Here is an 11938-nt window from a genome sequence, read left to right as displayed (position 1 = left end):
TATTGAGACTGGATAATATGATCTAACTGCTTTCCCTCTTCTTATCCTCCTTGTAAAGAATGTATGGAAGTCAGTTATGTGGCATGATTCTAACATCTGTCCTACCCCATAATGGTAATTTGTACAAGTAATGGAAACAGGTTAAATACTTCCATTCTAATGTTGCCAGCAGTGGCGAAAATGAACATTTCAATCAAATAATTTTGACGGAGCAGGGAGAGGAGGGGTGGATGGACTGATTCGTCTCCAACTCTCTTTGGTGATCCGAACACTAATGAGAATGCTTGAATGTATAGTTTATCAGATAGAGGAGGAAGAGCAAGTACATTTCTCAGATTAGAATCGCTGTGAAAATACACCCGCATGCAAGCTGCTTCTGTCTCCAATTGCAAAGGTTGGCTAATAATTTGCAGTATTCATTCCAAGGGGAATGGATGGTAGGTAAGGGGAGGCAGAGAAGGAGGTGAGGAATCTTTTTGTTGGTTTTTAATGGGTTGCCTTTAAGGTTATCATTCAACTTGCTAGAAGCACAGAGGTCATTCTTGTTTCAATACCTTATCTACTTTTTAGATCCATTATATTAAAATTACAAGGGAGGCAGTGCTAGCATTTTGCCCCCTGTTTCCTTGCAATTATAAATGAAAGACACAAACCACTGGAGTAGGTCCTTTGGTTGCCTGATAGGCTGTACTACTCTTCAGCAACTGTTGTGACTAACCCATTTTTTGGCACTGTAGTGACATTGTAATATACATATAAACATACACAAATATATTTCTTGGATCTCTGTTATGATTCTCAGTGAGAACTCATATGTTCTAATTTGGAAAATTTTCAAATCCTCCAGCAGGTATCTTAACGCCTTACAATGTGAGCTTTTGGATTCTCTTTTGTGAATCACTAATAATATTGTACTCTGAAAATATATTGGTAAATGTATACACTATCTCTCTCTCTATCTAATCATCTTTTTTGAGGTGTGAAATGTGCTTTCACATAAATGCAAGTCACCCCCAGTCGGGAACCTGGTTCATGCCAGATGACAGTACAGAATCGTGGAAACTTCTGCTGTTTTCTGTTAGATGGATAAACATCAGATGCTGTGAAAACACACCTGTTGTGTGCTGAATGGTGATGGTTCATAAAGATACCACATTTATTTTGTCCCCGGTTAGGTCTGATTCAACAAAGAACTTTATGCCCAAGTCCTGTTCAGCAAAACACTTAAACATATACTTAAGTCTCATTGATTTCAATGGGACATAAGCATATGCTTAAAGTTATAGGAGTACTTGTGGCACCTTAGAGACAAACAAATTTATTAGAGCATAAGCTTTCGTGGGCTACAGCCCACTTCTTCGGATGCATATAGAATGGAACATATATTGAGGAGATATATATATATGCACACATACAGAGAGCATGAACAGGTTAAAGTTATGCTCATATTTAAGTGTTTTACTGAATTGGGGCCTTAAATACTTAGATATTTTTCCCTTACAATTATTTTTTGATCCATTATTGTCTGGTCTTGATAGAGTTTTCACTTATAGTTATCACTTTTTGCCATTCTTAAAATAATGTTTGAATACTACAATCCTTTTTATAAATAGAAAAGAATATCTATGCTAGAGAGAAATTCCTTCAGAAGTACTGGGCTAAGGATTAAGAAATTATTTTATATATTTTTCATGAAAAAATATTATAGTTTTAAAACCATCTATATAATTCCAGTGTATGTTTGCCTCTTCAGACAATGTATGTGTATTTATAGTGTAAACCTTCTCACTGAAGCAAACACAATGTGCTGTACCACTAACGTTCGATATATAGCACCTCATGTCCACTTACATTAGAATGCACAGATTTTAATGCTGTTCAGAGATGACAGTACATCTATGGGGAAACATTGGCATCCAGAAGGCACATCTTATGGGCAAGAAATATTAACAAGGTTTAGTAAAAAGAAAAGCAGACCACTTCCAATCACTAGTTATTTCTTCCTGTGTCTGTAATTTGATGATTTTTTTTCAAAGAGAGAGAGAGGGATTGGCAACATTATGCACTGTAATATTTTCTGCTTTGGGTATAGTGAAGTTGCTGGAGATGAATTTTCATTTCTGCTCTATATATTTCTGTGTGGTTGCAGGACACACATGTAAACCAGTATCACAATTTGGAATATCTATGTAGGTGCAGGAAGTGTATGTAGAAGGTTGATGGGAGTTGTTTTAACACACACACACAAAATAATGACTGGAACCTTTCTGTCCATTTGTCTGTCATTTTTAAAGAGAGAGAGAGAATCTCAATTTCTCTGTTTTATTTGATGTAGGATAATAGCACTTTTCTATACAAATAACTGTGGAAAGAGAATTTTTGCTGTGTTTAAAATTCCAATGCCTACTTATTCATCAGATTTCCCTGGGGGAAATTTTAGTAAATATATATTTTTGAAAAGTAACAACTTCGTCTTTATTTTCTGTTCTTCTGTAATATCTGTCATAGAACACTTTTGGACTGGAAAATTGCATTGACCTTGTGAAATATCATATTCTGTTGTTTGTATTAATATTCTTACTAGAAACATCATTAAAGTCCTGAATCAAAAAGTATTATATTTATCTCAACAATAATCAGAGGGTTTCAATGAAATAGTTTCTAATGGTAATAATATAAATTAAAACATTTCAAATAAACTATCATATTACCTAATGTGCATTATGTGTGTGTGTTTGTTTAGAAATTGTATATAACTGGGTGTGTGTGTGTGTGTGTGTGTGTAGATATATACATATATATAAAAATTTGGATTGTTTTCAGGATCTGACTAAATTTTGAAAGAAAGGAAAATCATTGTTAAGGCAGAAAGTTCACTTTCCACTTTCTGGCTAGGTATTTCAGTATATCTTGGCATGTATAAGAACTCACTCTTGTAGTAATCTCAGTAAAAACTAAGAGTAAGAAAGAAGGTGAAAGATGGAATTTCACTTTAACACTCAGGTTCTTTGCTTTAATGGGTTAGCACCAGACATTTCATGTAACTTAAACATTTTTTGGTGTAGTTTAACTCCCTTTATGGTGGAAATAAAAGAAACTTCCCCACCAATCAACAGTGTATGAGAGTCGACACGAAAGATCATCATAAATAGAAAAAAAAAGATATATAATTTGGATCCGTTATAATTTACATATAGAAACTGATTTGAAACAGGTATTTACAGGAATTACTAAAATGTAATTTTTTTACCACTTTTGAAAAATAACAACAACCTACTGGACCAGTCATTCGGATTGTTGACCTGTAGCACTGATCTGCAACTTGAAGCAGTTAGTAATGTTTATTAAAAACATTGGATCAGATTGTCAGCTGGTGTAAATTGGCATAGCTCAGTTGAAGTTAGTGGAGCTACATTAATTTATACCAATTGAGAATATGACCCATTAAGTTTCAGCTCCTCCATAGTAACTGACTGTCAGTCATTAATAGTTCATATTTTTATATGTAAAGAAAAAATGCCAGAAGGGCCTAGTCTATTTTATGCACTGTGAGCCTGGATATTTTAATTTAGAAAAACACTATCAGAAAAAAAGGTCCCAGATTCCATAATTGTCTATAGTTGCCCTCCTATAAAATGCTTTCTTTTGCAGTTATAAATACCTGAAAACAGGAATGTATAATGCGAGTGCTGACAGACCCTTAACTATAGCTGTGCTAGTAGATTCCGCTACAACACACACACAATTTAAAATTATAAAAGTAACAGCATTACAAGGCTATAATACATTGTGGGCACTTGGTGACATTCTTGTGATAACACTGTAAGAGCTGAGATTTTTACAGAATAAATGAATAGGTGGTTTTTTCTTTTTCTTTGTTAGAGAACATCATCCTTTCTGGTTCCCTCTGAGCCTTTTCTCCAGCTTCTTCTGTTTTTCCGGTCTTCTCCTCCTCCTCGTTCCTGATACCATTACATATTTTTTTAATAAAAGGCTTGTGGCTCAGCTACCCTTTTTAATAACACTTTACCTGAAATGATGTCATTTTTAACTTTTAACCATTTTTAGTAAAACAAAAGTATCTCCAGAGATAAGAATGAGACAGGCAGTTATAGACTGGGTAGAGGGTTGAGGAGGACATGATAAGTTACAGCACTACAGTGGTAGGGGGGTGGAAGTGGATGAGTCACATGTCCTCTTGTCTTCAAATATGGGGCTGCAGTTGTGCAGGGAGTGTATTAGGACTCTGCTGTAAACCTAGAATTGTCACATATTGATTGTAGATACTATTGTTCTGTAAAAACAAACATTTTAAATAGTCTTCCTGTTAAAATGGGAGGATTAAATTTTGCTTTTTTAAAGGAGAAATATTCTGGGAATGAAAGAATTAGCAACTGCTTGTGAAAAAATGGCACAAATTGTATTAATACCTAACAACTAAAACTTCCTAAGGTGATAAGTGTATTTTATTTTATTTATTTTTTTTTCATATCACATTGAAGCAGAAGTGCCTTTTTCTGGCTTTCTTTCAACCTTTCTTCCTGCAAGGGAATTGCACACATTTCAGAATGGCTCTGTGCACAATTCACCCAACGTGAAAATATTTTTTTTTCCATGTCAGAAAGCTGTTCTCAAACCATTTTTATTTTCTACTTTGACTTGCACATAAACTCATCCACATTCCCCAACCAAGGTGATTTTTTTGGCCAAGTGCTTCTTTTATAAATGTGGAGGGAAAAGTGTACATGTATGTTTTCTACGATACAATAAAAATGTACATTTATCACTTAGGTGCATGTAAGCCACTTTTGTGAATTGGGCCCTTGGAGTAAATGTATTTTGATGTAGTGGCCATCTGCTCACGAATATCACATTTGCTAGTTTAAAAAATAGTTTGATATAGATGAACATGTAATTTGTACAGTTTCACCAGATGGCAATACAATAGCAAAGTTTGATATTTACTGTAAGCCAATAATCAAAGTAGTCTTATGTTTTATGTTTATCACTTCTAAATATTCATCTAGTTCATTTATTTTATTTTTAGCTACCAACTGCTCTTGCCAGAATAGTAACGTGGCATCCACGTCATGTTATAGTGTAGAGGGATGCAAAGTATCTCCTGTTCATGAAAACAATTATTATTGTTCTGTCTTATGTTGTCCCCTTTAAGTCAGTTTACCATTTAAATGTTCTATTCAAAAATGCCCTATGCCAGTGAAAGCCAAGAGCTGTGAGATTACTCCACTCTCTAATGAACCCAATGCAACAAGCCACCAGGAACCGCCTCAATGATTGACCTGACACTTTCACCAAGTATGGCTCCATTAGAGTCAGTTGTCTGCAACTGATTTTGCCAAGGAGATTGCCCTTGAGGTGCAGCTGAGGTCAATTTGCTACAGAGCTTGATCAAATGGGATCAGTCCAGTCAATGATTCTAAGAACCTAGGTTCATGGAGCAGATGTCAACCTCACACATCTGCTTTGTACACACATAATGTATCTCACTGCCTGACTATTGCTCTATTTAATTATTCTTGTATTGAGGAGAGGAATCAGCTTAATGCTTTTTAAAAATAATGATGGTGACTATTGTGGTACTGTCTGTGGCATATTATTCTACTAGTATAAAAAATTAATACTACTCATTAAGAGTTAAGGTTGATGTTAAGTTAAGAGTGTACAGGTTGAGTGTGTAAGTGGTGGGGGAGTGTTGTTTGTACCTTTAAAATTTGGCTTCATCATTAGTGTGTTTAGCTTAAGAGATGGCAGTGATATAAAATGTGCACATTCCATAACTGTGTCTTGTTTTTCTATATTTTAAGCATATGTTCCTGAGGAGGAATTGAAGGCAGCAGAAATAGATGAAGACAGAGTGGAGGATGACGGGCTGTCTCTGGACATCCAGGAGAATGAGTATTTGTGCAATGAAGAAACAGAGATCAAAGAGGCTCAAAGCTACCAGAACTCCCCAGTCAGCACTGCAACTAATCAAGATGCAGGCTATGGTTCACCGTTTAGTGAAAACAGTGATCAACTGGCCCATTTCAAAAGCACTTCCTCTCAAGAAGAGAAAGAGGATCATCAGTGCACAGACAATGCTTCCTATCCACAGGACAGCTTGGCACAAATAAAAGCTGTGTATGCAAATTTACTCTCAGAGTCTTGCTGGTCCAGTTTAGCTTTGGACTTAAAGAAATCCAGTCCAACTACCAGCAACAATGAAATCAGCCAGAATGAAAACACCACCAATTGCAATGCTAATACCAACACCCACGGTACCAGTACCAACACCAGTACTAGTACGAGTAACTGTAATACTAGTAACAGTAACAGTGGTGGTTCAGGTTATGACTGGCACCAAGCTGCATTAGCTAAAACTTTGCAGCAGACTTCTTCATATGGACTTCTCCCAGAGCCTAGCCTGTTCAGCACAGTTCAGCTTTACCGGCAAAACAATAAACTCTATGGGTCTGTGTTCACCGGTGCTAGTAAATTTCGATGCAAAGACTGCAGTGCAGCCTATGACACACTGGTGGAGCTAACAGTGCATATGAATGAAACTGGACATTACCGTGATGACAACAGAGATAAAGAATCTGAAAAGACCAGACGGTGGTCAAAGCCTAGAAAACGTTCGCTTATGGAAATGGAAGGCAAAGAGGATGCTCAAAAAGTGCTGAAATGCATGTACTGTGGGCATTCATTTGAATCTTTGCAAGACCTGAGTGTCCATATGATAAAAACAAAGCATTACCAGAAAGTGCCTCTGAAGGAACCAGTACCAGCCATCACTAAACTGGTCCCTTCTACCAAAAAGCGAGCACTTCAGGACTTAGCTTCACCTTGTTCACCTGAGCCACCAGGGATCACTGCAGAGGCTGCATTGAGTGAGTCTGCAAAGGATCAGAAAACTGCCAATCCCTATGTGACTCCAAACAATCGCTATGGCTATCAGAATGGTGCTAGCTACACTTGGCAGTTTGAGGCCCGTAAAGCCCAGATACTGAAATGCATGGAATGTGGCAGTTCTCATGACACATTGCAGCAACTTACTGCTCATATGATGGTCACTGGTCATTTTTTGAAGGTGACCAACTCAGCCTCGAAAAAAGGAAAACAACTAGTGTTGGACCCAGTGGTGGAGGAAAAGATACAGTCCATACCTCTGCCACCCACCACCCATACGAGACTACCAGCCTCCAACATTAAAAAGCAACCTGATTCTCCAGCTGGGTCTACAAACTCTGAGGAGAAGAAGGACCCAGAAAAGGAAAAGGTGGTTGTCACTGAAACAGACAAAAAGATAAAAGAGGAGAGTGAGGACTCTATGGAAAAATTTGAGCCAACAACTTTATATCAGTACCTCAGAGAGGAGGATCTGGATGACAGTCCGAAAGGTGGAATAGACATATTGAAATCCCTTGAGAACACGGTGACAACAGCTATCAGCAAGGCTCAGAATGGGGCACCTTCCTGGGGAGGATACCCCAGCATTCATGCAGCTTACCAGCTACCAGGAACAGTAAAGTCCCTACAACCCACAGTGCAGAGTGTTCAAATGCAGCCATCCTATGCCAGTAGTGTAAAATCACTGTCGTCGGAACACAGTGCACTCGTCCATTCCCCAGGTAGTCTCACCCCCCCACCTCACAAGAGTAATGTGTCGGCGATGGAGGAGCTGGTGGAGAAAGTTACAGGTAAAATCAATGTAAAGAGGGAAGAAAAACCTGCAGAGAAAGAGAAGAGTTCTCCCGTTAAACCAACGTCACCTGCTGCTAAAGAAAACAAAGACTTCCCAAAATCTGAGGAAATAAACAACAAACAGCAACAGAAAAAGAGTCCCGATGCAGAAGTTCAGAAGGTCAAAAAGGACAGTCCAGCTGAAGCTCATACTCCAAATGGTACAGAGCCACTCAAAGCAAAAGTCGCAAATGGCTGTAATAATTTAGGAATCATCACAGATCATTCGCCTGAGCCATCTTTCATTAACCCATTGAGTGCTTTACAGTCCATTATGAATACCCACCTAGGCAAAGTTTCTAAGCCAGTAAGCCCCTCTTTGGACCCTTTGGCCATGTTGTACAAAATTAGCAACAGTATGTTGGACAAACCCATTTACCCGACCACTCCGGTCAAGCAGGCTGATGCCATCGACCGATACTACTATGAAAACAGTGATCAGCCCATTGATTTAACCAAGTCCAAAAACAAACCTCTTGTTTCCAGTGTGGCTGACTCTGTCTCTTCTCCTCTAAGGGAGAGCGCCCTAATGGATATTTCTGATATGGTGAAAAATCTCACAGGGCGTTTGACACCCAAGTCTTCGACTCCATCTACTGTGTCAGAGAAGTCGGATGCTGATGGAAGCAGTTTTGAGGAAGCTCTGGATGAGCTGTCACCAGTACACAAGAGGAAAGGCAGGCAGTCCAACTGGAACCCTCAGCATCTTCTGATCCTTCAAGCACAGTTTGCTTCCAGCTTGAGGGAGACACCAGAAGGCAAATATATTATGTCAGACCTCGGTCCACAGGAGCGGGTACACATCTCTAAGTTTACTGGTCTTTCCATGACCACAATTAGCCACTGGCTGGCCAATGTGAAGTATCAGTTAAGGAGGACAGGTGGAACTAAGTTTCTAAAGAACCTAGACACAGGACATCCTGTTTTCTTTTGCAATGATTGTGCCTCTCAATTCAGGACTGCTTCTACATACATAAGTCACTTAGAGACACATTTAGGGTTTAGTTTGAAGGATCTGTCAAAGTTGCCACTAAATCAGATTCAAGAACAGCAGAATGTTTCAAAAGTCCTCACGAACAAGACTTTGGGCTCACTTGGAATTGCTGAGGAGGACTTGGGCTCCACATTCCAGTGTAAGCTCTGTAACCGAACTTTTGCAAGCAAGCACGCAGTCAAACTGCACCTTAGTAAAACACACGGCAAGTCCCCAGAGGACCATCTGATCTATGTAACTGAGTTAGAAAAACAATAGCGTCCAGGTAAGCAGCTAGGTATGCAAGTGACCACAGGAACATTGCACTAAACTTCTTCATAGTACTGCACTAGGCCTGACCTGAGCCTCTGAAATCAGTCTTACTTTTGTTGCTGAACTGCCTATCTGGACCTTGGTTTTTCTTACACTTATTTTGTAGTTATATTTATATGCTCTTTGTCTGATCTGTGCATGGTGGTTTTTTTTTGTTTTGTTTTGGTTTTTTTGTGAGTCAAAGTCTGATCTTTATTTTCAACATCTGTCCTTGATGTTAAGCTATCTTTTGTAGAATATAGTGGGAGACACTATTGAGAGACATTAATTTAGCAGTAACGAAAGACACAAAGAACAATGATAAAAAGACATCCTAAAATTACAAAGTTGCCATGACAATAAAGGTCACAGAACCCAGTAGTGTCAAGTTTTAACCCTCTAAGAACTGTAATAGCATTTCTGTGCCTTTCCAAATAATTAAATAAAGAAAGAGGCTTAAAGGGATTTCATTCAAATCAAAGCTGTGTCAAAAAGAAAATGTACTAAAGATTTTTTTTTTAAATTGAATGAGCATTTTTTAATGCAGAACTGGTTTGTGAAGAAAACATGCATGCAGTTCTTGGACAAAGGAAAGCTATCTACTACTCACGGGGTTAGGAAGCCACAACTGTAAGAGTTTAATAATAATAATATAAAATAGCAAACCAAGTTGCCACTATGCCCAAACCCTCTGGATGCTGAAAATTGCCACTTTTTTGGCAAAAAAAAGTATGCAAGCTGTTATTTAAAAAAAGTGTAAAAATGCTTTTTTTTCCTGTAAAATACTGCAGTTTATAGTTATTTACAAATGTTAAGCTTTGGTACAAGCTGACCTTTCTATAGTGTGCTGCATTGATAAATGAAAACAAAAAACAAAACAAAAAAATGGGGCAAATGTTGGATTCCGTTCCTTGTAAATTGCCAGCATCAGCTTAAAAAAATACATGTTACATATCGTACCATTTTAAACTGTTTAACTTTCTTTGTACCTTCTGGCTGTATGCTTTCTCTTTTAACTTTTTATATTGTCATTTTATATTCAACTTCTGTGTATATAATGTAAAACCACACTTTTTGAATAAAATTTAGTTCCTGCAGCTTGATTTAAATAGAGAAATTTTACTGGCACCTGCATCTTTCCAGATGCATGTACTTAAAGGAACTATCTGACAAAAATAAATAAATAAAAATAAAGCAAGCAATGCACTATGAATTATACATTTTGATGTTTTATCATTAATATTGTACAGTACATTTTGGTTCACACAATTAAATCCACTGTTTTCTCAAGTGTAAAATAAACCCACATGCAGTTCTTGATTTACGTTCATTGTCATGTCGTCATTATTTTGCCTTTGAGGTGTTGTTCAAGCAATAAGAGGTATCACTTATGCAATCAACCAACAAACGTATATTTGAAATCATCTTTTCATGATCTGTATGCTGACATATTTTGTTGTAAGCCATAAGTATTAATAACTTCTTAAAGTATACTTGCAGTAAATTACCCTCCTATAGGTACAAAATCATTGTGATTTTATTAATTAGTAATGGGCATTCTATTGATCACTGAAGTGTAAAACGGGCTGAGAATCTTTTGCCAAGTTAATCTTCTTGCCTGTAAATGTACTTGTAATCATTTTTGCTGTGTATTCAGAGCCCACTCATAAGACCCTTCCTCAGGCAAAACTCCTTTTGACTTCATCAGGAGTTTTGGCTGAGTAAGATGCTGTGGCTTAGGCTCCCATTGTCCTTTGGATACTGTGTTACTTGACTTTCCTGCAGCTATGAAGACCTCTGAGGCTTTGACACCAGTTCTTACTTACAGTACAAGAAGACAGACCTATGTTTCTCTGTACTATTTAAATATTACATTTTGAGGTAAGCTGAGCCCAGTCGTATCAGGTGTTTCGCTTAATCTTTATTTCTGTTCTGTTGAATGCAGATGTCATTTAGAATGTAAAAGAGAGCTGTCAGGGCCTTCAGTGCTCTATCTCACGAGTGCTATGACACTTACAGTATGTGAAAGCCAGGGATCCACTATCCAGACACATTTTGGAGGGGCTATTAAATGTGAGGACCTTTGGGGGTTTGCTTTCACATAGTATTAGTGATACTGTTGTTCTAGGTGTATTTCTATCCCCTTTTCGTAATTCTTCACAAGTTATTTTTTTTAATTGAGACTTCTGTTTTCAGCTTAATTCTGTTTCTTATCTTTATATTATTTACAGTCCCAGTAACAGCCAAGCATTGTTCTGTATCCTGTAATGATTTCAGAAGAGCCTAGCAGGTCCAGGTCAGCTATGTTTACATAGTATTTCTACTAGTGCAGGAGAATGCCATAGGGGTCTGTTAAATTTCCTTTACTTTCTTCACTGAAAATACCTATGTCCTTTAGGGGATCCAGCCATTTAGGCATTTCAGTTCAATTACTGGATGATTATGTACTTTGGGCCCAAGGGGTGGTGAGGAAAAATAACAATTAGGCCTATGGCAGTAATGCAGACTCTTTACATAATAACCCTTTGAAGTTTTGTTTACTTTACCACAGGCCTGCAAACATATGATTATAGGATATACTGTATTGCAGTGCAACAGTAGGAATAGTGAGTGAGAAGGTTGAAAGGGAGAAATAATACATCTAAAGTGGGTTCAAATCTAATGTAAATCCATCAAAACTCCTTTTGAAACACTGCATGTAAATTAAGTTCTCTGCACTCCCTTGAGAGGTGTTTAGGGCATGGCCAAGTCTGTTTCAATTCTGATAGCTACAGGATTTTTAACATGGAGACTGAGATTGAACATTCACTCATTAAATGGATTAAAAACTAGCTAATTTATAGATCTAAAAGATGGGGAATCATCATCTAGCGGGTGTGTTTCTATTGGGGTTCCATATGGATCGGTTCT

General features: G+C 37.6%; 1 protein-coding gene across 1 annotated transcript in view; it reads left to right on the top strand.

The window, feature by feature from the left end:
- The window catches only part of TSHZ1 (teashirt zinc finger homeobox 1), a 55154-nt gene extending 44825 nt beyond the window's left edge, over window positions 1-10329 (top strand). The window contains exon 2 of the mRNA XM_024212164.1: window positions 5826-10329. Within this exon, the coding sequence (XP_024067932.1) occupies window positions 5826-8995 (3170 nt within the window). The 3' untranslated portion in view covers window positions 8996-10329. The remainder of the gene's footprint in view (window positions 1-5825) is intronic.
- The last annotated feature ends 1609 nt before the right edge of the window (window positions 10330-11938 follow it).

The sequence above is a fragment of the Terrapene carolina genome, unplaced genomic scaffold (genome assembly GCF_002925995.2).
Source record: "Terrapene carolina triunguis isolate 2854851 unplaced genomic scaffold, T_m_triunguis-2.0 Scaffold58, whole genome shotgun sequence".
In the NCBI taxonomy this organism is placed as follows: domain Eukaryota; kingdom Metazoa; phylum Chordata; order Testudines; family Emydidae; genus Terrapene; species Terrapene triunguis.
This window is presented reverse-complemented; position numbering and strand designations above follow the sequence as displayed.